Source organism: Amphibalanus amphitrite, unplaced genomic scaffold (assembly GCF_019059575.1).
Source record: "Amphibalanus amphitrite isolate SeventyFive unplaced genomic scaffold, NRLGWU_Aamphi_draft 000145F_arrow, whole genome shotgun sequence".
In the NCBI taxonomy this organism is placed as follows: Eukaryota; Metazoa; Arthropoda; class Thecostraca; order Balanomorpha; family Balanidae; genus Amphibalanus; species Amphibalanus amphitrite.
In genome coordinates, this window is record NW_024881640.1 from 869,705 (window position 1) to 895,696 (window position 25,992).

General features: G+C 53.1%; 1 protein-coding gene across 4 annotated transcripts in view; it reads right to left on the reverse strand.

Annotated features, from left to right (window-relative positions):
* LOC122382730 (nuclear hormone receptor E75-like) overlaps positions 1 to 25,992 on the reverse strand; it is a 78,098-nt gene that overhangs the window by 11,721 nt on the left and 40,385 nt on the right. The window contains exons 1-2 of one of the 4 annotated variants that reach the window (XM_043368428.1): positions 17,054 to 17,600; positions 75 to 163 (exon numbers count right to left, since the gene is read on the reverse strand). In XM_043368428.1, coding sequence (XP_043224363.1) covers positions 75 to 163; positions 17,054 to 17,243 — 279 coding nt within the window. In that variant the 5' untranslated portion in view covers positions 17,244 to 17,600. Of the gene's footprint in view, positions 1 to 74; positions 164 to 1,054; positions 1,280 to 10,838; positions 11,049 to 17,053; positions 17,601 to 25,992 lie in introns of those variants that run through there. The other 3 variants (XM_043368430.1, XM_043368429.1, XM_043368426.1) reach the window with 3 other exon arrangements.

A 25,992-nucleotide genomic window follows, 5' to 3' on the forward strand; every position in this document is an offset into this window, starting at 1 on the left:
GACACCTTACAATGGGAGGGTTTGGAAACCGGCAAAACGGAGAGACAAGTGCTGAGGGGAGATCGTGGACTCACCTTGCATCCTTCGCAGGAATGGACTCCGTAGTGGAATCCGGATGCCTTGTCCCCGCACACCTGGCAGAGAACGGTGGTTCCATCAAAATCTGAAACAGAAGAGAACAGCCATCAAGAACTAGTCGAGATGCTTGAAGTAGTTAAGCTGAAACGGTATCACCGGAACACCTGACATTCGAAGGTGTCAATCATTCGGAACGTGCCAAATAGCTCCGAGCGGAAAGTGGAAGCTATTGTGTACGGCAAGGCCAGATCATACATCCACTCGCCGGTAATCGCCGACATGTCGGTGAAAAACGTCACCCCAAACCGGGAAATACAAAGCAAACAACACGGCAAACAGACAATATCTGTGACGCAAATCGCCAGGTTTGTGGCATGAAACCAGTGGCCGACATAGTTTACCAGAAGTCGCCCTTTCACTGGAACTTGGTACACGATCAGGGTCGCTATTCCACTCTGCATGCCCCAGTCCCGGGGGCTGCTTCTGTGATCATTTCCGGCGTCAATATCCCCACTCCCCTAACACTCCCTCATGACCCCTGGTGCCCTCCGGCGCTCCGAGGGGAGTCGCGAGGCCGCGCTATTCTGGTCGGCGCGTGCGTTCACCCCGGCGGCTGCGTTTTTGTGCGTGCGTTCACCTGCGCGTCTATGCGCCGGCCGTTGAACCGTCCATGGGAGGGAGGGAGCCCGCCGGTAGGGCGGCGATAGAACGCGTGCGATATATTGATCGGATAGTGCGTGGGGTAGGCGTATAGGAAGAGGGAGCTGCGAGGGTGGGCGCGGTGGTATTGATTGTGTGCGAGCACGTGCCCGCATTAGACGCTCGGTACGAGCGGACAACACCGCCGCTAGAGTCAGCTGAAGAGAGCTGATACCGAGCGCCGTCAGCAGTCATTTCACAAGTCCCGATCAGGTTCAATGCAAGAAAAACACAAATACCAGCACAGGAAATCACCAAAGCTGACCACGTATCGTACCTAGAACCGGTGTGCCCCCTCCGCGTAGGTCCTGAGTGGTGCTGGACACATAGCCAGCCGGCTCCGGGCTCAGGCTAAGGCTGCACATCGCTCGCCGTCGTGTCTCCTACACGGCACTGATCACACTGACAATATCTCCCACTGTAGCGCGCCTGGTCACGCACACCGTGCCGTCCACAGCGGAGCGTCGCAGAAGCACAACTCGCGATAGTGAAAGTCCGAATGAGACTGCATGAAAATTTGCCATCTGGTAATGGAGCGGCGGCGGGCGGCGGCAGCGGCGCGGCGGGCAGGTGCCGGCGGCGCCGCCCGGCGAGCGCTGATTGGTCGCCGCCGCCGAGGAAGTCCATTGAACCAGGGGCTAGCCTTGATCTTGGAGGCGACCAGTCGACGAGCGGCCGCTCGCCGACCAAGGCTGAACCGCCAGGAAGGGCTGGCAGGCCTTGAACGCGAACCACGCCGGGGCACCGGCCGGCTAACCCGTCCCGAAAATCGCTTCCGCTTGGCGTCCCACGCGGTCGGCCGTTTTAGAAGGTCGAACGAACGCCCAACGCACTCTTCCTGTTGTGCGAGACGAGATGATGCCATCCAGAGCCGCCGATGGCATTGGGCGAGGTGGAAGGACAGGCGCGCCGCTGGTTTATGTTATAGATGCTCTTTTCCTGGTTTGAAGGCGACATGTGGGCGGTTATAATTGAGAAAAAGACGGATCTTCCCATAAAACAATGCGTGGACTCATTGTCGATACAGAAGCAGAGTACATCAACTAAATTACTCCAAGGATAGGTACCATTGGATCCAATGCAAGTGACCGAGAAGGATATCAAGAATGACAAAATAGTCGGCGCTGCAGCTTATGTCATATGTAAAAACAAAAAGGATAAAGTAAGTTGAAGTGGTACGTCGGAAATAGTGCCACGATGAATGCAGCTTACGCACAATGCCGTATGAGCACTTTCGACTCATCCGACTTTCAGAGAAACCAGAATACTATTTTTAAAGTCACTGATCTGACGGCTTCACTTGTCGAGACCAGACAAAAAACAGGCGAGCAAGCAGTCCCGACCGGTCAGTGAAGACATCAAACTCAAAACGCACATCACATCTGTGCCGTATCAAAATTCACCCGCAACGAGAAGTAGAGCACAAACAGCGATTGCCACACGCATACATCAAACAGCCCTCGCTTTGCAGACCGATAAAAATAGCCTCTGCACTCGTCCAGTCGTCTGCAGTGCGCCGCTGCGGAGTAGCCCACATACGCACAGGGCCGGCGGCGCCCGTCGGGCCCGCAGTGGGGTAGGATGACGGGCATAACACATTGCACAACCCCGCTCGACAGTTCCGGTCCGCCCTGCCAGGACGGGCCGAGGTGAAGCGAGAAAAACACCCGGTTATGCCGGCTGACCGCGGGCCAGCCGTGAAAAGCCCGGCCAGCCGGCGCAGGGTCGAGTTTCAGTTTCGATTGGGAAAGTGAGGCACGCACTACGCAGTACGCATTTCACTAGTGTATTTTTAGCAGCTAGTGCAATGTAAAGAGAAGTACTGATTCGAAGTATGCGTACGTTATTGGTATTTCCCATATGCGTATGGGGCTTATTTCACGTGTTTCTGAGAAACATAAACAAAAGATAAAAACGCACTCTAATCAAAATAGCAATGTGATTTGCAGAATGATTGTGGGTGAAATATCTGAATTTCTCAGTTTTCCTCTATTGCATTACACTGAGCCACGTCCGGTATTCAAAACAAAACGATCGTCAACGAACTCAATGTCATTGATGTCAGCCAACCCGGAACAGTTCCGGCTACCCCACTGACAGATCTGTCGACCTTGTGCGTGTCCCCACGCACTGCCGTGTTGAAATCGAGAGCGGCGATCCCCCTCCCCTGCCGAACTATGCACCGCATCAATATTGCACAACCCTGGGGCTGCAGTGTGGGCGTGCCGAGCGGCTCGTACGCATAAACATAGCTCGGAGGGGTAGTTTGACCAGCAGCGCAGACAAACAGACAGGATGAGCAGGATAGGACAAGGGGCAGAAACGAGAGGAGACGAAGCGACAAGGGCGTGGCTTGACAAAGAGCGATGCAGCGGCGACGAATTGTTTTCGCTTTCCTGGGCTGTTTAGAAATATGTAGATGTGATGGCTTGTGAGAAGAACGAAGGAAGAGCGACGAAAAGAGAGGAGGAGAGAGGATGGAGAACAGGAGGCAGAGCGGTGAGCGGCACCTGGAAGCCGTGGGCCGGCCCGGGTCACGGTATTTCCCGGTGGTGTGGCGCAGTGTGACCGTGGCGCGACTGCTGAGACCGGCCTGACCCGTCCCACGCCGCCATCCGATCACAGCTGACGCATCGCCGAGTTCGGCGTAGTGCAGCGCCTCGGTGACCCAGAGTGGCCGGTCGGACCGGCTCGACTGCGCTGGAGCGCTACACAGCCGGCCAGGCCAGTTCCGCGTACAGGCAGCGTGATTCAGGGGCGCCAGACCGCGTCGCAAGTGACGCCGACGCGCCACACCATGCTACCGTGCAACATTGGCCGCGGTGCGTCGTGATCGTTCGCCTTTCGTCGTCAGTGTCGGTCATCGCCGAGCTGCGTAGTAGCGTGGTGTAACTGGGACAAGCGGTCATCGAAACCGCCCGAGGGGGAGCGCGTAGGTCACCTTCGCCAGCCGACGCAGTGAGGGTGAAGGGGGGAGGAGGGAGGGAGGGAGGCGTCCAGCAGACGGGGTGGGGAGGATCGACACGACGCTGTACGCCCGAGGGATGTTGGATACGGTGGGTGGGCTGAGGTGGGGTTGCTCAATCTCGTCCCAAAATAGGCCAGATACGTGCAGATAAGATAACCAGATTTTACCGGAATAGATCACAATGAATGCTAAATGTGGAACAATAGGCATCGAACTTCCGAGTCTTCCTTGCATTCGCTCTATCTAAAAGTGTTACATAATGGCTAATATCAGTCGTAATATATCAAGGCATTCTTTTAGTTGACTTTGAAATGTCTCTAGTTCGAACACTTGGTCGTTACGGTTTTTCATTATAAAGGCTAATACTTCGGAAGTCCCTTTGTTCATAATTGTCTACTCTGAAATATGTCGGAATGCATTCCGTACCGATATCCATGATCCGGTATAGCTGCAGGTCCGCAATAACTGACCGTTTTGAGCAGAAATCAGTCTGCCATCGCCCGCAACCCGCTCTGCCTCCGGTGTACAGCGGTGCCCTTATCCATAAAAGGACACTCTGCACCCCGACCCGTTAACATTTGGCGTGAGAGGATGAACTTGAATACTGCACTAAACCGTTTCTCGGTCAATGACAGCTGAGGGAAAACGGGGACCCTTCAGGGGACCCGGAAACTTCAGAGCTCGACCCATCGGTTTCGCAGCGCCGGTGCCTCCAGAGAAGTCTCACTTTTTAAAGCGGTCGTGTCATTATCAGTCGTATCGCGCGGCGCCGGCTGACCTGACCGGGTGACATTGAGGAGCGCCCGCCGTCGGTCCCGCTAACATACTGCGCCGGCCAGCCGGCCGGCCGAGCCGGGCCCAGCTAATCTGTGGCGGTGGGCCATACACCCCGCCGCACATCGGTGCACGTTTAACTGGAACTAAAGTTCGCGCTGAGGAGAGGGGCGCACCTCACAGAGGTCACCTTCCATGACCTGTGTGCCGACCCAGACTGTCCTACTGCCTGGCCTCTGTGCCTTATCGGCCACTCTGGAGCGCAAACAGCGAGCCATTTCTGTGGAGGGCATTTGAAGAGCACGTAGAAAATAAAAGTTGAATAACCGCGACGGCAGCGCGGTCGCCACTTCCTCAGTCGGTACCACATAATGGGGTCAATGTCTCTCGCAGCCACTGCCGGCAGCCAACGGCAGGCCGACGTGGTCCGCGCATGCGCACTGCGGCACTTCAGGTTACACAAGGACGTCAACCCGGCTGAGAATACTGCGCCAGATGGCGCTGAGGGTAGCGGCGGAGGAGGTCCGACGGCCGGAGCGGAGGAGGCGGGGCGGGCGGAGGAGGAGTGGGCGGCTGACAGGAGTTTGGAGGCCACAGCAGGCAGACGGCGGGATGAGACGGCCGCGAGAGGCGAAGGACGCGGCGAAAGCCCCGGGCGACCGGCGATGAGATCGAAAACCGACCGGAGAATGTACCCAACGAACAATGGATCGGCGAGGCCAGAAGGCGATCACCCGGGGAAAATAGGTAGCTAGCCGAGAGCGGGAGAATTCAGAAGGCAGCGGCCGCAGCCAAGGACAGATTGGGGCTGGCTTCCGAATGTGCCAGCACGGGGGAATCGAATGTAGCCATGGTAGCTAATTAAGTCAATTTAAACCTCATGTTATCGTACCTACCCTCCATAAGTCACGAAGCCTCAACTATGCACGAGTACATGAGTGAGCTGTTATGCAAATTTAACGGAAATGCCCATCTGTCGAATATCTCTCACGAGCAGTGACTCCTTGCAAACACAACCACTGCAGATAGCGTGCATGCAATTCATCCAGACAGCGCGAGCCATGACCCGAACTGAACGGCCCCAGTGGAATGTTCGAGTCTGCCCCCGCCGCCAACCAGGAAGCTGCGCTCAGACGGAGAAGGTCACAAAAAGTCCTGTGGTCGGGTGCTGGCCGCCAGACCGCAATAATCACAACCCACCAGACGGACTGGGGGCAGATGGACTGCACGACAAAACAGCGGCGCACTCCGATATTAGTCCAAATTCTCCATCCACGGGAAAAGTTTGTGAAGATCGAGGGAGGAAGTTTTGGGCGGGGCGGAGAGGCGGATGCGGGCCGGGCTCTTGGCGAGGGCGAGGGCGAGGGCGAGGGCGAGGGCGTGCCGCGCCAGCTGGCCGACTGAGAGGCCGGGCCGGACGGCGCCGCCGGCGGCACCGCGGTCGTTCACTCTCGCTCGAACCTCGACAGACGTCATGCGTGACCGAGCGACGCTGGTTCGCGGTCGCGTCGCCAGGCGGCTCCACCGTCGCCCGAGGGCGTGGGCGAGACCGAACAATGCGACTACTCAGCGCGTATCGAATCGGGTCATCAGCTGCCGCCGCGAGCTGAGAAAAACAAACCCAGATAGTTCTGCAGTCGAGTGGTTTATGCAAGTGCGTGCCAGTTTGCAGCGAATCCGGAGGGCAGGCTCAGCTGCCCAGCAATCACTTGCGCAATGCGAGGTGCTGGTTTGACAGAGCCGAGGAAATTCAGTGCGCCCGCCTCCCGCTGGGTTCCGCAGGCCACAGCGGACCATCTGTTGCAGCCGTAGCGGGCGGGACCAGTTCGCACCGCTCCAGTCGAACAAAGAGACAGACACAGAGCCGGAGCGAACGGCCGCCCGGCGCCCGGTCCTGTTCCCTCCCCTCCCCTCCCCGATGGCGTGCGGAGATCATGACAGCCGGTCGGGCTGCGGTCGCTGGCCGCGCTGACATTCTCCCCACCCTGACCTTCAGAGCGGCGTGTCCCTCAACTGGGTCATTGTACCGGCCGGCCAGCCGGTCTGACGGGCTAGTTCGCCGACCGGCCGCCAGGCGGCGTCATGGGCGGCGACCCCTCCTGACCCCGGCGGCCGTCACGCCAGCTGACACCCCCTGCACTCGGCGCCCGCATACCGTTAGCCGGGGGCGCCGCACCGGCGGACGACCTGTGGATGGACGACAGCCAGGAAGGCTGATTTATGGCTCCCCAGACGCGGAACCGTGAATGTCGCTATGGTTCATGCTGTAGGCAGCGGTGTAGAACGAAGGATTTAGGCATGACTATTCTGCTCAGACCTGGGTTTAAGGTTCTCTTGACATTGAAACGTCACTTAAGCTCGGGCTTAAACATGAAGTTACATTGGTTTGTTGAAAGACAATAGCGAGTTTGGGAGGTCTTAGCCCTGGCACGGTCTTCTGAATTAAATCTTCCCATATCTGTGTGACATTTGTATGGCTCGTTTCCCAGACTTCCGACAAGTTATGGTACGGGTTTTGGTGACATCACTGGCTCCCTGTCTTCCGCGAGGAGACCTGCAAATATTTACGGCGTCTTCCAGACCAGCTAATCAACCAATCACTTCCCGATTAGACCGGTTGCAGCGGATGCCTCTCCCCTCTGAGGGGAGGGGACACTGGACAGGGGAGCGAGACGCCAGCCACATAGGTCAGTGAACGAACGAACCCAGTGGTAATACAGCCCTCCCTGGGCTGAACTCAGCACTTTGCATCCTCTTATATCACGTGACCGACTCTCATCAACATCACAAGTCAACTAGATCGACCATGTGACCGCATGACGTGGCCGTGTACACGACACGAGCGTCCCTAGCGGCGGCGGCTGTAAACAGGTGGCTGTTGAACCCTGCGGTGCTGGTGGCGCCCGAGGGCATGTCATGGTCCACCTGCTGCATGGGCCGCCGCTCAGGGACGGAGCGACACCTCCGACCGAGCGAGGGAGCCACGCGTCTTCTTGGTTACAGGCGTCACCTCGCAGTGCTTGTAAAAAGTACCGGCGAGTTGAGGTTACTTTCGATAGCGTGATGTCATCTGACAGTGCGTATAAAAGTGTCACTGTGATATCAGGGCCAGTGGTGCGACAAAAGGTTCGCTTCGCACCTTAAACGTCATATAACGGTTCTGAGCCCGGTCCGAGCTGTCAAAATCGACTCATGCATGTGTCAGTGACTGGCCTGTCCCCGGGGAGGGGGGGAGCCTATACCAACCAGTCGCCTAACGGCAGCTGCCGCCAAGGGCACGCAAAGTCAGCGGTGCACAGCCTGCCCCGTTCCACCTCCCTTCCAGCCTCACAGCGCAGCGTTCCATCAGACAGGTGCATGACCGACGGTCAGAGATTACCATATCTGATCCTCCGACCCCCCCCCCCCCCCCGCCCCCGGACCGGCGCCAGCCGCCAACGGGACCGACTGCTCTTGAACTCTGCAGATCCGGCGGCAGTGGCCACACTGACCTCGCGCCGCTGTCGAGCCGGGGTGAAGGTTAGCGAGGCAGGCGTGCCGCCGGCCGTCCGGCCAGGACCGCCCGACCGGCCGAGTGCCGACCGGTGCAGCCGCCACGGCACGAAACTCATGTAGGAAGTTCAAAGACGCCGGGAACGGGAAAATGATGTGGTGGAGCCTTTATCGTGTTTGAAATCCAGTCAGTAACTGTGCTTTGTTGTATTCGAGTGTTCTTCATCGATCGACCTCGAACGGAAAGGCTACTGAACTTTATGCTCGGAATCATGATCATCGGAAACGGTCGTCATGAAACCGTGCGGGTGCGATCAACTCTGCGGTCAAGTTTCTGTCCTTGAACTTCGGAACCAGTTCCTCCGCCCGTAACCGGTGCGATCTCACAAAGACCCATGGCACGCTCGGCGCGCCGGTGGCGCCATCGCCGGGACAGCGGCAATGTCGCTAACTAGTAGTACCAGCCACCGCACCGTCGGCACACACCACCTAGCGGAGAGCGCCAGAAACAGTGATGCGGCTGAGCCGTTAACTAGGGGTTGCGTACCTCTCCGCCAGATGTCTCCCCAATCTTGTTCGGAGGGTAGAAGAGACGGAACCGGTAGGTGCTGGATATGCTCATCAGTTAGCCAGTCACGAGAATGGAAATAGACTCAGTGCTGTTATGTTAGATAATATGATTTTGGTAAAAGGCGGACCTCGTGAGACAGCAATACATTATAGCACACATAGCGACAATTGCCCGATATCGGCAATAAGTACATAGAGTATAAGTGAAAAATAAGGCGAACAGCGAGCCTTCTTGTTTACCTAGTTTTGGCTTCAGAAATAATATAAAAGGCGAGTGTAACCAGCTTCCAACAGAAATGAATAATGCCATTCTCCCCTGAAAGTGAGAGTGAAATTATCAGCACCCAAATGAATCACTGAGGCCACGAGCGCGTTCCATTTTCGGCTCATCCAAGGATCCTCCTGGCCTCGAGCACTGGTCACAGGAGAGAGGGGGCAGGGGAGGGGCCTGTGGGCCGCGGCCCCCGAGACGGGTCAGGTCGCTGATCCAGGTCACTGGCACGGGAGGGCAACGGCCGACGAGGTCAGACGCCACTCGATACTTTCACTTTCACTGCCGGCCGCCGCCGCCGAGCCAAAGTCAGGGCCGAGCGGCCGGCCGGTCGGCGCGACGGGGCCCCACGTTACTATGAGCCAAACGGGGCCGGGGAGGGCGGCGAGTGGAATTTTTATATGAATTGGAAATGGGCTTGTAGCCATGGGTGACGGGCTAGTAAGAGTCCTTACCGTATAGAGTTAGATATTGAAAACGATGTCGATCCACTGACATGACACCATTGCCGGACATCCGAAAAGGTTACGCACCCATTCCGATTATGTAACGATTATCTGGAGCACGGTACGTTAGAGTTGTGGGTGTTTCAAGTGAGCAGGCTCTGTTTTTGGTTGCTGTTTATTGAGTCTACTCGAATGCCTCGAGCTGAATCTCCGCTACCTTTGTTTGTGTTCTCTTAGGTATAAATACAGCCAGACTCTTTGGATTTCTGTTACTGTTCAGCTATCGCAATTTTCATTCCATTCATCAGGTCAGCTCTCGTTTTATTATTTCTTTCACGCCTCTGACTGTCGTACATGGGATCCTGTCCCATGCCGACCTCCCCCATCCCATACCGACGAGCGACTACCGTCGCCGGCCTCCCGGACCCAACAGCGACCGGCGCGCCGCCTGTCGGCGTCTGACCCAATTACGACACAGCCCCCCGAGTTCATTCACCTGACCCTGAAAAGGAGGCCAGCTGACAGTGGCGGTGCCAGGCCGCGGCGCCAGGGGGGAACGGGGGGCCGCGAAGGGGGCCAGCAGGACACCAGCCAGCCGCTCCAGCGGCGTCGGGGAGGGGTGCTGGTGATATGAGTATGACAAAGTCATGGCGGGGTCATGACAGGAGTCATGGACGGTGATGACGGCCGGTATCGACCTAGAATGTGCGCCGGACGTGAATGTATGACACGGGCGGCGGCGCCGACCTGGACTCGCTCGTCCATGGCACAGATAGCCGGCTGCTGCAAACTCCGAGACCGCTGCAGGCATCCTTGAACCAGAACGGGCCGACAAAAATGCTGCGCCGCTTGCACGGCCACGTCACTGGGGCGCACCCGATCAGACCAGCCCGCTAGGCCCGGGCAAGGTCGCGCGCCTCCCTGGTCACCAGTCAAACCAGACAGCAAGAGAGCGTGCGCCGCTTTCGCAAATGGAACACACTCATTCTTGGCACAGGTGGGCGGAGAAAAGAAAACAAAAGTGGTCCGGCCGCGCGCCGTCCGGCGAGGATTAGCCCCGATGACACAACGGACCATTCGTGACCGCCCCAGCCCAGTTTCTCTCCGTGGAAATACTCGCGGCACTAGCACACCGCAGTGCGATGGCGCAACAGGTTTACTACTAGACATGCTCTATCAGTTCGAGCGCAGGTGAAACAGAGTTCACCGACCGCGGGCCGTAGTAAAAACGGTCGCCGGCAGCCCGATGAAAGTAAAAGTGGAAACTGAGGACGGCCGATGGAGCGCCGGAGAAAGCCCGAACGGAAAGTGAAACGCCGACCGCCGCCACAGCAATCGTTTTCGGTCGATGACATGGCGTCGATGGTGTAACGTGATTTCGATCTCACAAACAATATCAAATAGAGATCGTTTTTGATGTTGGGGCTTATGCTCACTTATGATCAACAGGTAAGGCCGTGAACTAGAAACATGCATCAGGTGTAAATCGAGATGAGCTATGTGAGCTGATCTACAAGATAAACAAACACGCTTCCATTACCTGTCACGACGGCCGAGTCTGGGCTGCTGGCGCCGAGGCACTCCCTCTCCAAGTCCAGCAGCATATCGCTGAGGTGGGCTGACCGTAGCACCGCCGATACTATTCAACTATATCACAGACTCGAGCTGGCCCGGCCGCGGGCTCGGGCGTATCACAGAGGACGGCGGAGCTGCCGGCGCGCCCACCAGCCAGCCTCAGCCCAGACTGCCCGCGGCAGCGCTCCGGCGCGGCGGCGCGCCGGCCGGCAGCTCGTAAGGCCGACGGTAGTATCGGAACGGGTCAACGACCCCGCCGCCAGCTGATCAATGAGCTGGCGCGCGTTTTTACGGCGCGCCGTTTTTGCGCAGCTGCGCGGCTGTGGCGCGCTTTGTGTCGTCTGGGTCGGCACCGACCACGGAGACGAGGTCGGTAGTCGACCTGTCGAAAAACGCGCCGCCAGACCGCCCGCTAACGACTCAGAGAGAAGCTGCGAGCGCGCCAAAAACCCACACGCGCGAAAAAGTCGCACGGGCCTGCCGTTCACGGTGTTGTGGTCCTTCGGGGCTCGGTGCGCGCTCACACAAAAACGGGGCAATGGCGAGGGAGCTGGCGCCGAGCAAAACCCCCCGCGAGCCACAGAGAGCCGATCCGGCTGCAACGGCGTCAAAAACGCCGATAAAACCAGTGCCGAATTAACGTAGGCGGCAGAGACGGCCTTTGTAGTTTTTACACCTCAGTTTCTTCGCCTGTGAGGGCAACGAACTCTGTTTTTCCGCAAATGCAAATTATGATGTCATTGGCAATCCCGCACAAAGGCCTGCTCAATGTGCGAGCACGGCTGCTTCCATATTGCCTTTTGTGAGAGGTTGGGTGCGCAGTGCGTACTGTGCAGCTTCAACACAGACGCGAGTGGGCCATTTTCATCAGATGAATAGAATAACGGGAGCATCAACGAACAATGGAGCTCGTTGTTCAAAATTTTGAAATGTCTGTTATCAATTCCGCTAATTGTTAACGGTGTATGCTCAGTTAACGGGTCATGGTCAAATGCAGTTCGAATTATTTCGAATATGTCACTTGCGATTTGATAAAACATGCATGTGATTTAAATGAATGATAGGTGATCAGTTGATAGTCTCTCGGCGCCTCAGAAACAATCAAGGATCTCGACATTAAATTTGATCGCACGATTCGAATGTATCAGCAATATTTCAGCCCTTTATGTTAGGCGCAACTGCGGCATTGTGGTCCCCCCAGTTTATTTCCTCACGCAAGTGGCGAGAGCAGCCGCCTGTCTGGAATTGGATAGACTGTGCCGCATGACAGCAGAGCTCGGCGGCACAGCCTACCTGCCACCTGGCCGTTCAATCCTCGTCCCAGCCATCCATTCTCGGCCGTCTGTCACCCCGCCCAACCCCAACCATGGGACAAATGGCAGCGGACAGGCGACAGCGTCTCAGATGACACCTGTCCGCACCTCCCCCTCCCCTCCACCCCACCGCCGCCGCCACACCCGTCCGTCTGTCCCATATAGCTCGTGCCGCGGAGAGAGGGCGGAGCGGGGAGAGCGGCAGCCGGCGCGCGCCCGGTGCCGCCGCCGCGCCGTCCCGGTTGTCGAGCATTCACCCGCGGCCAAACTCGGCCGGCGACGGAGCCTCTGCGCAGGCGCCGCGCCAGCACTCACCATCGACCCTGACGGCGGCCGCCGAAAGTGGGACGCCGCCCGCGTCGAGGCTAGAGTTCGTTGCTCTCTCTGACGTCATACGAGGCCGATAGTGTTAGAGGCTAGCGGCGGTGGCGGCGCGGACGGGACCGGATCGCCGGTTTCACAAGCGTACCGGCGGCCGGCGGCGGTCGGAGCCTTGCAACAGAAGGTCCCGGCCGAGTGGAAGTGGGTCAATGCCGCCTGCGCAGAGGCTAGTACGTTGGCCGGCTACTGACTCACCTTCGGAAAATAGGCTGATGGCGCTCGGAAACACTTTCGATGCGGCGACTCTGGGACTGCTCGAGGACAACAGACTGGGACAGGGAGGGGGCTGGGAGGGGGGAAGGGGTGTTGGGGATTGGTGCAACGAAATGATGCAGATGATAGAGCGCTTTCTCTGAAGGTGTTTGTTATTTCGCGAGATGATTCCTGGCAAGTGAACGATGTCATCTCAGTCATGATCTGATTGGTTAGATGTGCTATGAGAGAGAGAGAGAGAGAGAGAGAGAGAGAGAGAGAGAGAGAGAGAGAGAGAGAGAGAGAGAGAGAGAGAGAGAGAGAGAGAGAGAGAGAGAGAGAGAGAGAGAGAGGGAGAGAGAGAGGGAGAGAGAGGGAGAGAGAGAGAGAGATCGCACACTCCGTACGTGATACGCCCGGGGGAGGATGTCGTGAGCCTGTCACCGGCTTTAATAGTGAAAACAGGGTCACCGGCCGGTGAACTGTTTCGATTTCAGCACCGGTGGAGGGAGACCGTTAGCGGCCGAAACTCGGAGAAGATTTCACTTTTACGATAGGCCGTCGCGCGGGCCGAGCCATGAGATAAGGGCTGAGGTTCTGGGTGATCAACGGGCGAAGACTGGGTCACAGAGGGCTCCATTGTAGGGAAACCGATCCGGTTTATCAGATAAATGGTGAAAAAGAAAGCTAGGAGCTCGAGATAATGCGCCATGGGTGTTAAATAAGGCTGGAATTGGACTGTGAATGGGAGGTAATGAATAGTACGACAGTTGTATGACTGTTGCCCGTTTTCCATGTGCCTACTAAATGTCAGCGATTGTCATTATTTCCCCGGTAAACTGTCAATAGATCTATGAATTAAAAAGATTGATGACATATGAAGCTAATTCTGGAAAATTGAAGAGTAAGTGAGGCACCAGGCACTCTGAGCCTCACGGAAGGTAAATGTATGTCTTGAGCTGTGTGGAGCATGTACCAGTTGTTGCAAGAGCTCACCCTATCGATCTCCATGAAACACACAAATACGGTTCAAACTAAAGGATGAAAATATGTTGTCACATTAATGTGCTTCTGTACGGAGCTGCTCCTTTCTCGGTACGACAGTCGGTGACACTACAGGGAAATAAGCTAAAATTAGAGCGCTCTATTTATTGCTCCCGCTACTTCACCGTCTCCCATAGGGTCCTGTGTTGAGCTGGTGTCGAGGCTCTAAAAATGACGCCGATTTTTGCACCCTTCTCACGAAAACCGCTCGGACCGCCTGGAAACTAATTGTTCCGCTCTAAAAATTTCATGATCGACGGGAAAATGAACGAGGAAAAGATTGGTCCTGAAATAATTCTGAACTCCCTGTAGAACATATCGAAATATGGCTGCAAACTAGGAGCATGTCAAAATCGACAAAACAATACAAATAAATTTCCCGGGATTTTTTTTATTTTCCATGCATCTGTGTATGAAATCAATCGGTTTTTCGGAAAGATCGTCTTCTGTTTAATAAATAATTCCATAATTGCAATCGAGAATAAAAACATTTCTGCTGTGACAGCAGTTTTGGCATTGTGCCAGTAGTGTGGCGTGCGCGGTGCTGCGTGGTCGTCGGGACGGAGTTGTGAGTATTTTCGGTGTTTTAAATGGTTGATGGCCATTTGAACCAGCTTTATATTATTTCCTACAAATTTTTGCATCAAATTATTGCTTTGAAAGACCATTGAAACCCCTTATCTCTTCATGAAACACGATCATATTAATCGTCGACGAAAATGGCGCGTGACTCCATGTGCGTTTCGATCGAAATAAATCGTAAATTAAATAATATTCGATGATAAGTATCATATTCTAGTGACACGTTTTCATAAAATAAGGCATAAACTTTGCAAGGAAGTCAACATTGGATAATTGGATTCTTATTTTGCTCACATATTGATATCCTTGTGGTAGTCAAATGGCTCAATTGTTAGATAAATGTAAATATGTGTTTTGGCTTGATGTTTGCTGTGAAACCACCCAGCCACTTGCTGGTTGAGTGGTTTTCTGATAATTACCTGATAATCATTTCTCCTTTTCCTTAAAAGAAACTAAAATTCTTTTCAAAGTAACCCATTTTTAGGAAAGGCGGCCTGCTCATTGACATTTCATGTTCTTGTTTTGTTATTGCTGGCAGTATTTTGATACAATAATGCAATATGAATTTTTTGTGTAATAATAAGACCTAAGACAAACTTAGTTAATGTGTCAATCAAACACCCAACAGAAAGATTGTGAGTCCTTGACGTGAAGTAGAATATTCTATGAATGTGTTTTATAGAATATGCCAAATTTTAAATTATTTTATTATTTGATACTGATAGCTGAGCATGTGAATTATGCCACAATATAATTTCATTTTCTGGTATTGAAATAGCCGGCAGTATTTTACTTCAACAAATGTAATATACATGGAATACATGTTGTTATGTTAGGTATGTTAAAAGTTTAATAACAGCCAACAGAAGGGGCTGTTTCAGCAGATAATGTTTGTACCTTATGCATTACCTTTCTTTTCTGCAGGACCATGCTTCTGCTGGGTGGTCGACATTTGCCTCCTGAAGAAGTTGAGCAACATGAAGACCACCACCAGATGAGGTGTCTGCAGTTCATGTGGAACTCTGCAGACTACAAGTGTTATGCCAACCACAACCAAAGTGCTGTGATCATGGAGGCATGAATCTCATAATAACACTTCAGATTTGCAGTTGTATCAAAGTGTGATTCAAACCACCTGTGGCATCTCACTCAATGCGTGAACAGTGTGATCATTTTGCAGTGTTCAGCTGCAACTAAGACATATTTTATTAGTGACTTGTTTTGCAATTAGCCACCAAAAGCATTTTTTGGGCTGGCCGCTGTAATATGTTGTGCACTGCGCAATATTGGTAGTGTTTTGTCACTTGTCAAGTTGTCAGTTGTGCATGTTGCCTGTTTCTCTGCCCTCAGCCCTCATTATCAGTTAAGTGGTGAATTGGCATCACTCAGTCTCCCCAGATCTCCATTGACTGTCTGTCAACCACCTAACTTGAGATGGTATTTGCTAATAGTGTCAGAAAGGAAGTGATTGTAGACATTTTTAGGAATATGAGCTCCGTTTCATGCGTGTTCCAGTGGTCATTTTGTCACATGTCCCATAGTGTAATAAATGGAAACTGTTGTTCCCTTTTGAAGGTAGGTACTCGCGGATGCAGAAAGCGTTGGGCCTAATTATTAAACGCACCCTCTTATCAGCGACGCACGAAATCGACAAATATCACCCTTTTTAGAACAGGAGGAAACGAAAACTTGTGAACGCAGCTGTACCTACAACAGTGCATAAGGAATTGAAATTCTGGGAGTTTTTGAAATTCGGAGAAACTCAAGTTGTCGACAGGTATGCCCCCTTGTACGTCAAAGACCGCTTAAAAAACAAACGTCTACAAATGAAGGCAGTATTCGTATGTTCGTTGTAATTGCAGCAGCCTAGCAACATGCATTGCGGTCCGATGGCGAATTAAACTCGTGCTCAAAAACTATGCCGGTAACTGCCAATGCACTTAGGTCATCGGTGAGGAGAGGAAGGGTTATGTCAAATGTCAACATCATAGAAATGGCTTCATCTATTGAGCTGTGCCTATTGTACATAATTCAACCAATCTATGCATTTCGTTTCTTGCAATCTACTCATGCCTTCACTCCAGCTTCAGAGTAATCATCCCATATTGTACGTCTTAAGATATTGATTTATATGGCGGTTTGCAATTGCTAGCCACGTCTTACCTCAGTTTGGTGGCCCCGCATCGGCCCACTCGGCCGCTCTAAAATTGACTTACGGAGGAGGATGGTGGCTTTTATTTTAGCTTCTCCGCTGACTGCGGGGAGCGCCGTCGCCGAGGTAGAAGCAATAATTAGCTTATGTTTGGGACTAATTTCCACGCTTAATTAACATTTTAATGTTATTTTGATTAATTCATTTTAATCTTTGACGCATTCTCTTTCTATTGATACCATCCACCGGTCTGAGAATTACTGCCTTGCTGCGTAAGGGCCGATAAAAGATCACGTTTTTAGGGGTATCTCTTCAACATGGGGCAGGAGCAATAAATAGAGCACTCTAATTTTAGCTTATTTCCCTGGTATGTCACCAACTGACGAGCTTCCTTGGAATATTACCGGTAAGCACATACCTAACACTCAGTATTTAAACTCAAAACACAACATTTCCTCTCCTATCGTGCCCGCCCATTCCAGCTGCGGCACATCCATCACCCGCCGTGGAACATACCTGCCGGGGCAGCCACCGGGAGGGTGGTGGTGGGCGGCGGCACCTCCGGAATCATCGTCGACCCACGCGGAGAGCCGGCGGGACTCTCTGCCGGGCTCGGCTGACCCTTGACCGCCTCATGAAGAGCCAGGTCCAGGCTGGATCCGGCCAGCACTGGAGGGAAGGCCATCAGCAGGTCCTTTACCGTCATGGCGCACAGCTGTGTCGGAGCCACGGTGATTCGACTCGGCGAGCTCACGAAGCTCTGGGGCGCACAGCGGCGCAGCTCGGCTCAGCAGAGCACGAGCAGAATCTCTGATCACGAGTCACAAACTCACTGGCTGGAGTAGTCACTGGATGACGTCCACGTCAAGCTCTCACGTCCCTCCCCCGTCGCCCCGCACACCGCAGGCAGACCGTCCGACTGGGCAGTGATGTGGGCAGTGAATTCACAGACTGACCACCAACCGACGATGCGGCGCCCGGACCACCTCTCACACTACACGCCACGCGAGCGTCGGGAGCCGTCCGAGCACGCTGTCACCTGGGCGGAGCACAGCGACCAATTGACGCTCCGCGCGCGGCGGCGGCGGCGGCGGCGGCCGGCGCGTGTCAGCTGATCGCCGGGAGAGCGGTCGGCGCTGCGGTCAGGTCACGCACCTCGCCACTTTTACTCGGCAGCCTTTCGCTTTCCTGCAGGGCGGCTGGCTGGCGGGACGACGGCGTTCGTTGACCGGCCATCGAAGGCACCAGTCGGCCCCCAAGCGATTGCAGGGCGACGATTATCTCTGTGCCGCAACGGCACCGGAGGGGCGGCGACCCGAACGAAACAGATAGGGAGAGAGGGAGAGAAATTATGGGATGTCTATTTTTGGATGAAGGATGTCACCTTATTGAAATAATGTTGTTCTCATGTAGCAGCATTATTCTAAAAATCAAAGCCAGTATAACTATGATACCATCATTCGATATTTTTGCTGGTCACCAGAGCTCGCGCAAATTGGTCTTATATTTCGAAGCAAAATGAATTATTTCATACGCAACTGTAATCTGTAATGAAAGTCATAGAAGTCATCAACGCGGCATACGAAAACGAACGCTCATAGTAGCATTGTATGCCTCTTGTAAGAAAAAAAAAAACTAAGCTTTCTGCTCCACATCGATTGGGGTTGAGGACATTTTGGCTTTGAGGTGCATATTAAAAACATAAGGGCGTCGTAGTCATTTTAAGCCGAGTATCTTTGAGCTAAAAAGTGAGACCAAGTATAACGCAAATGCATTCATAATTATGGAATACATGAATACAGATACATGATAACAACAGACTGTGCTCCATCTTGACAACATATTAGTATAGGTCAACATACAAATACCGGGTGGCCCAGAAAAAACGTTCCCAACTTTAAATCATCATTTCTCAGAAAGTGATGAAGATACAACATTGAAACTTCGCAAAGTCAATGCGGCACACATTTTCAGTAAATGGTGTGATTTTCATGGTGTTCGGTAAATTACTGTTTAAACAGTTCGTGTTTCAAGCATGCCATGTAAAAATTACTTTTTTGCTCCGATGTTTACTCAAAAATGTGAGTGAACGGGTCACTTTCACCCCGCGGCACCGCGGCCTAGAGCCACGACTTCTACTGGCAGCTAGTCTCATTGATGGTTCGGGACTCAGGATGACACATTCCCTCAGGCAACCACGATGGCTCTGTGCCAGCGGCATCGGAAGAAGTTTCCAGTTTTCTAACCATCTTGTGGCTCAAATGCTTTTCTGGCTGACATTCCTGGGAAAAGTTAACTTTTCAACTAAGTTTTTTTTTGTCATCTGCTGGCAATGTTGTCTTTCATAAGCTATTCTGTGGTCTTCTGGCACAGGAACCAGTCTTTAGTTTGTGTCCTCATCCGGTCGATTTACTGTTTGATCTACTGAAAGGAGGGTAAGCAGCAGTAATCCATGCACCGTGCCACTCCTGCTCGAAACATGATTTGGTGTTGAAACGAATGGCATCCATGAGCACCATTTCGGCTCAGTATTTGAATATTTGGCACATAAGTGAGACAAAAATACTTAAAATAAGAACATACGTGTTGGTGTCATTCACGTGCTCTATTTTTTATTCTTTTTTATAACATGGGACGTCTAACCCAATCATCACTATCGTTTGACATCGGCAAAAAAAGCAAAAACGTCTTGCTTAATTCGACTCAAGATTGCCAGCTTGTAAATGATGGTATAGTGTTGTAATTTGGCATACCAATGTGCAAAGACATGACGCAAACTTGATGAAAATTTTGGCTCGTTATTTGCCCTCGAATTTGATATATAGACCTCCAAAGTTCGGAACGTTTTTTCTGGGCCACCCGGTATGTTGACCTAAGAATCGGTGTTGTATTATACCAAAAGCTGAGTGCTTCACATGAAAAAGTCATTAGGCCTCGATAATCCTTTTTTCTTGGCATTATCAAACCAATCATCTCTTATCAGTAAGGCTTGGGACGCTTAGCATCCCACTGGATTATATCCGTTTGTCTTCGCTTGGTAAAAGCATATCGTCATTTCTCTCAGTGGGAATCGCTTCCATTGTATCGAGTATCTCCCTCATTGTTATCTTCTCAAAGAAAGCTCGAAGCCCAAAAGCCGTTCAAACAAACGTCTGACCCAAACCATCCATCTCTTCTCCTTCTTCAAATAAACGACGTCAATCCCCTTGTCAATGCAGCGCTGCCACCAATGGGCGACCAGCTCAGTGTCTACGGTAGCCATCCTTTCTGTCATCATCTGTCCCGTCCTATACTCGCCTCAGTCACCGCCCCCCTACCCCCTCAGCCGCCATCCGTCCATCGCCACCGCCCGCCATCGCCACCGCCCACCGCCACCGCCACCGCCGCGCCGCTGCCGGCTGCCGCCCATCGCGGACAGAGCCGCGGAGAGGTGTTTTCACTTTTCAGCGCGGCTGGCGGCGCCAGATGACCCAGTGCCACGGTTTCCCGGCCGCTGAACCCGTCTTCACCTCTCGCGGCGGCGCGAGTACTTTTACTCGCGCTCGCGCTCGCGCCGCAGAGGGGAGGGGAGGGAGGGAGGGAGGGGAGGCACTTTCGGTTTCAGCCGGAGCGAGCCGGTTGGGATGTGCAGAGGCGATGAGGGCTGAGGCGCTCCAGAGCTCTGCATTGAGCCGCGTTTTGAAAATAGATTTTAGATTATGTGTTTGGCTTGAGATGGTGTGATGGAAAGCTGCGGTACAGCGCCATTTTTTCAGCAAGGGAGACCGTTCCCATTAGAGAAATTGCTAGGAATAGAGAGAATACGCCTAAACATTGCTTCAAATGCAAAATGTTTTTAACTCGATCACAAAAAGTATTGAAATACAAAATGATATTCTTATTACAGTTTTGAATTACTTACTTACAGACGGCTGTTTCAGAAAAGGTATGGAAAGCAATAGCTTGTTGTCTGATTACCCATTGCTCATACAATATTAGCACTACCGTTACAACGGTATCTCATGCAGTACTCGTAATGCTCTCACTCTTGCATCGGCGCCACGACAAATAGCTAATCCAGCACGGCTGAGCAACTCCATTCTGCAACACATGTTGCATTATAAGGGCGAGGTGGCCCCTTCTGTCGTTCTCCATGACACATTGAGTTTAATGTCGCATATATGCGCAGTAACCTGTTCTGTCGACCTTTAGGATTTAGGATCACCTGCCACGCTAGGCCGTGGATAACGCAACTCTTAGAACGTAGTACACGAGGAAAGTTCACCAGTCCGAGACAATCCCTCGTAAGTAGAACAAACCTCATGGTGTTGAAACTCATCGCACGAACGCTGCGGCCACCCTGACTGGTGAGTCGGCCTCCGTAATACATCAGGTGTTAAGAAGATGAATGACAGATTATGCTGGATTATCAGTACAAATCATGGCACATTTGCGGGATATGGGGGCAGGTTGTATCAGTGGCAGTCCAAGCAAGCGGCTATAGATAATCTGGACAGGCTGCGTAAGGCCAACCAGCATCTCTCAGAGCATACAGACTACAGAGGCGCCATGTCGCAAATGGAGGAAGTTCGCCAGCCGATGCCTCATCTACGGCTCATTAATGACCCGATTTAGGTCACGGAATAGACCCGAGGTCAGGTATCCTTGGCACGCGTGCCGAGTGCGTGGCGGCCGGGGGAAGGACACGCAGAAATGGTTCATGGCCCACACGCCGTCCGACCTCCGTGCCCACGCGCGCACGCACAATGAGCCAGCAGCCAGGGCCGCCGCTGGAGCGCCGGTTCCGCTTCCGCTCCGGGTGGTCCACGCTGGCCGGGCCACATCTGTTCTCGCCCTCTGCAAACGGTGCTCTTTGAGCGCTCTGCAGAGCCGCTAACTGCTACAATCCGGCGGCGACGGCGGCTTCTGTGCGCGCACAGAAGATACACGGGGCCACATGTCGTTGGCCCTTCCTTATAAATAAAGTCCGTCGCCCCAGATACGAGAATAGACGCCATGCGTGCGCTGTGCGTGGGCGCGTGCCCGGCGCACAAGCCGCCACCGCGGCGCGCGCGACACTAATTACTGGCGCGAGCCGCTCGCGCCATGCGGACGGCGATGGAGCGCCGCCAGACAAGCGGGGGCGGAGGCGGGGGCGGGGGCGGCTCTCAGGACACAGGTGGACTGCCACGTGGCTGCACGTGGGAGGTTCTGCAGACCCGTGCAGCACCTCCCACGTGGCGTGACTGTAACTTCGTCTTCCCTTGTCATCGTATATCGCGAGGAGGCTCATCTGGTGAGGTCTCTTGGTCCTCGCTCTAATTATTCTTTTAATAAATCAATCCAAGAAATATGCGTCACAAAGGATTTGAATGCGTCCCTGCTTTGTATTGTTATACTGTAGATTTCCTTTTGCCTTACTTGCTAGCACGGAACGTGGGTATGTCATCCTTTGACTAAGCGAAAGCTTCAGGAAACATCGCGTGATATCAAGCCAACTAGACGCATAAGGGTTGAAAAAGCATTGCAAAGTCTTTTCAGGTCAGTGGACAATGCAGCCCATGAAAAGGACGCCAGACCAAGAAGCGCTTTCACCCGCTGATAAAGCTTAATCACACATGGACGATTGCTGAAAGTTTGGCTTCATCTTTCATGTAATAAAACTGTGAAATTCATCCGATGTAAAAACGTATCGCTCAAATACAGCAAGCTGTGGGCATGAAAACGTGAAACCAATCCAAAATCTCAGAAAAAAAAGAATAACGAGCGTCCCTCTCCCTCTATTTCCTATACATCGCTTTCTATTTACTCTCCTCCTCTATCCTCCTTGTCCTCCTCCACCCTCCTCAGGCCCTCTCCCTCCGCACCCGTGCCGATCTGGCGGTCCCCGCCGCGCCGCGCTGCCATGACCCAGCTCGGCTGCGGCCTCCGAGTGAACCCGCCGAGTGACCGGTCACCGGGCCAGGTGAAGGTCACCACCTGCCGACCAGGTGGCCTCGAATCCGAGCCGGCCCCCCCCCGAGCGAGGGGGGGGGCAGGGGGCAATGTTGGCGCCAACAGGCACAGGGCAGCACCAGGATCGGTGGCTGGTCCCGTGATTCAGCCTTGATTCAGGCTGTTCTTACGGTGAAGTAGTTTATTATTCATGGTATGTACTAGTTAAGGGCATTGCCAATCATTTGACTATCAATGTTGGGGCATAAGCATCTGCCTTAAAATATTTTGTTGGCGAGCTTGTTTATGAAAACCATTTTTATCGGAGCTCAATAACTATGCATATTTCTTTACCCTTTACATCGACTTAAAATTTATGTAAGTAACTAATCACTAATTTCATTATAGATTTATGAAGCTCATCTCCGAATTCATATGTTTACGATTCTATGTTTAGCACCATGCACCATGACCAGAAACATGCACTACCGGGCAATTTCATTGGTGTGCCATTAATTAACCCTCGCATGTGTAGGTGGGGGGGTCGGATGGACCCCCCCCCCATGGTTTTTCGCGAATAACTCGCGTAAAAAGCGGCCGATCGCGACGAAACTTTCAGTACCCTCGCATTGATCAATTTTACACCTACCCTGAAAATTTCATGACCCTGACCCAAATGACCTTTGACCTGTGACCTCTTTTCCGAGACCATGTTTGGCCGGAATCGCGATTTCGCGTATGTCGGCTCGCACTAGCCGCGTGTTTGCAAGCTTTTCGTGGTTTCAAACGTTCAAACATGTGATTTGATGTTACTCCCGTGTGTGTCAAGGTCACCTGAAGCTCAGGTCAGGTCATTGACCTTTGGTGACCTCGGGTGACCTCGGGTCACTTTTTCGAGTTTTACATGTTTCTAGGCTAGTTTTTGGAGCTGAATTCGAATTTAGCAGCCATTTGAACATTTACGAAGTAGTTTTGGTGACTTCGTAACATGTTACGAAGCTGTCAGAGGCGGTTGACACGTACTACGAATACCCGTCACGACGCCTACTGGTTGACCTGACCTGACCTGACCCGACCTGGTCTAAATGCTTCAAGACATCATCTGTGATCAAAACTAACACGATATTCGTGATCAGCACCCCGAAAAACCCCTTAGCAGCCACACTTTACGACTTTCTAACAGGTCCCGATTTTCCCGACTTTGGGTCATTGACCTGACCTGGAAGGTCAACCAATGACCTAGGACCTTAAAATTGGGTATCATCGGCTTCCTCTCGTCACGGGCAACACGCTCGTTTTTTCCGCGAAGCTCTAGCTCGATCAGGGGCCAAACGGCAAGGGGGGGGGGGGGTCCAACCGACCCCCCCCCCCTACACATTAAAAGCTGGCAAACGCCGCACACATGCGAGGGTTAATCCAGTTGCAGTTTCCACAAACATACATGAAAGCGCCAATAAAACATCTTTTATCGTACGCTATATTTCCATTGGCACGCTCTGGCATTTTATCCTGTTCTATGAAGCCAGTTATGGTACAGTGCCAAAGAAGCTTACGTCACGTAGCCTCATTCCGTTCTAGAGCATTGAAGGCCCCAGTTTCAACAAACAATGAAACAATTTGCCATATCCACACGAAAACATTAAAAATCCTCTCATGACATGCCCATCAACTGTCCAACCACTTTCCTCCAATTTGTACCCAGCTCTGGCCATCGCAGAAAAAAAAACACCGCTCTGCGGTCCAGCCGGCACTGGCGGCCAGCCGCCCCCCCCCCCGCCATCCCCCTCCCCTGTTAAAAGGCCAGCCTCTCTGGTCCGTGACCCACATCGCGGCGCGGTCGTCAACCCCGCGTGACGTAACTGGTCACGTGACCGACTGGCGGCGCCGGGATCGAGGACGAGGGCACCGACGGCGCCGGGGGAGGGGGGGGGGGGCAGTGGAGAGGGAGAGGGGCGATCCCTGAGGTGCAGTTGCAGCCGTTGCTAGTACGCCGTGCCGCTGATGTGGGCGGGGAGACAGAGTGCGTACCGCGCACGTCACACAGAGCAGGCTGCGTGCGTTGACTGAGGTCAGGGCTGGCCGTCCGAGCGCGCAGCCGGTTTCTCCGACGCGCTCAAAAGTAAAAGTGCGGCAGCGGCGGGGCGGCGCGGCGCGGCGGGTTGCCCAACGATGGAGGAAGTCCCCCGGGGCCGCGGTGTAGTGGGACACGGCGTCAAGGCCGGTCAAATCGTCGTCGGTCTCGATTGCAACAGGCGACGGCGAGAGAGCGGCCGGGCCGGCCGCTATGGGCCCCGACCGGGCGCGGCGCGGCTTCTCTAAAACCATCCAGCCGAGGGCGCCTTACCCAACCGACCCGTAGTGGCCCCGATTCACATGGGGCAGACCGCAGCAGAGTCGAGCGTACTCCGGCTGACTCGAGCATGACACAGAAGGAATCCCGGGGTAGCCTCTACGAAACCCGTGCGAACTGACGCTAGTTCATGCGGTGAGGATTTGGAGTAAGTAGTTGCGGTGCGTGGGCCGTGCGAAAAGTTGCGGTGTGAAGATGACACGACGGCGGCTGTCACGAGTTTCAAGGAGATGAGGCCGGAGTGTGAAGGTCTCAAAGATTTAGCACAGTAGAGTAGGTGATGGCGTCTGCCGTCTAGTATTAATTTAGACATGATCTTATAATTTTAGTCAGTGATGTATGCTACATTCAGACCGGTTGGTATACTTACGCATATCGTTCATTTAATGCTTGAATGAATCATTCACATATGTCGCATTAGGTCAAAGCCGAGGTCTTATAGGATAGCTGAGCCACCAGCCTGCTGTTTCATGTTCCAGTAAATCTTACTGATGCATACGCAGAAATGTTAAAATGGTGCGAGCAAGCTACATCCCCTTAAGTCATATTTTTAGCACTTACATATGTATGTAAAATTGAAAACAATTCAACATCCCATTTTGTTATCTTTTTTGCACTCTCCGAACTGTATTCGTCACTTTCGACCACTTACGGAATATTCCAGTGCTACAATAGAGCTACGTTGACAACCAAAGTACAACTGTTCGCAAGTGCGACGCAAAACGTTGCTCAAATAAAGTGACCTATGAGAACGTTATCACCGCTGTAAATTCCGTCCTAAGTCGCCAGACGCAAACAAAACGTCACCAAATCACTGAAGCACTTATCCGTAACACTCAAACTCAGCCTTGAATCGGTCATTGCCTTTGGATAGACACACCCCCAGGTCCCAAAATATAACAGACATAAAGTTTGCAAACGTGACCGTTTGAAGCACGTTTTTGCGGATGCACGTGCACACGTGACATGTCATTCATTCGCCCCCTTGTTTTGGGAAAACGGAGGCCCCAACGGACCTCAGCACAACCCGACCGCGATTCGGTCATAGATGCGCCATGGGTACTGAAGATCGGCCAGCCAGCCGCGGCTCTGACCAGTCGAACTCAGCACGTGTATGCCGCTGTTTACCGTGTCGGCAGGGGAGTGACGGCCGGGTCAGAGAGACCCAAAACGGCCCCCTGGAGGGCCCCGC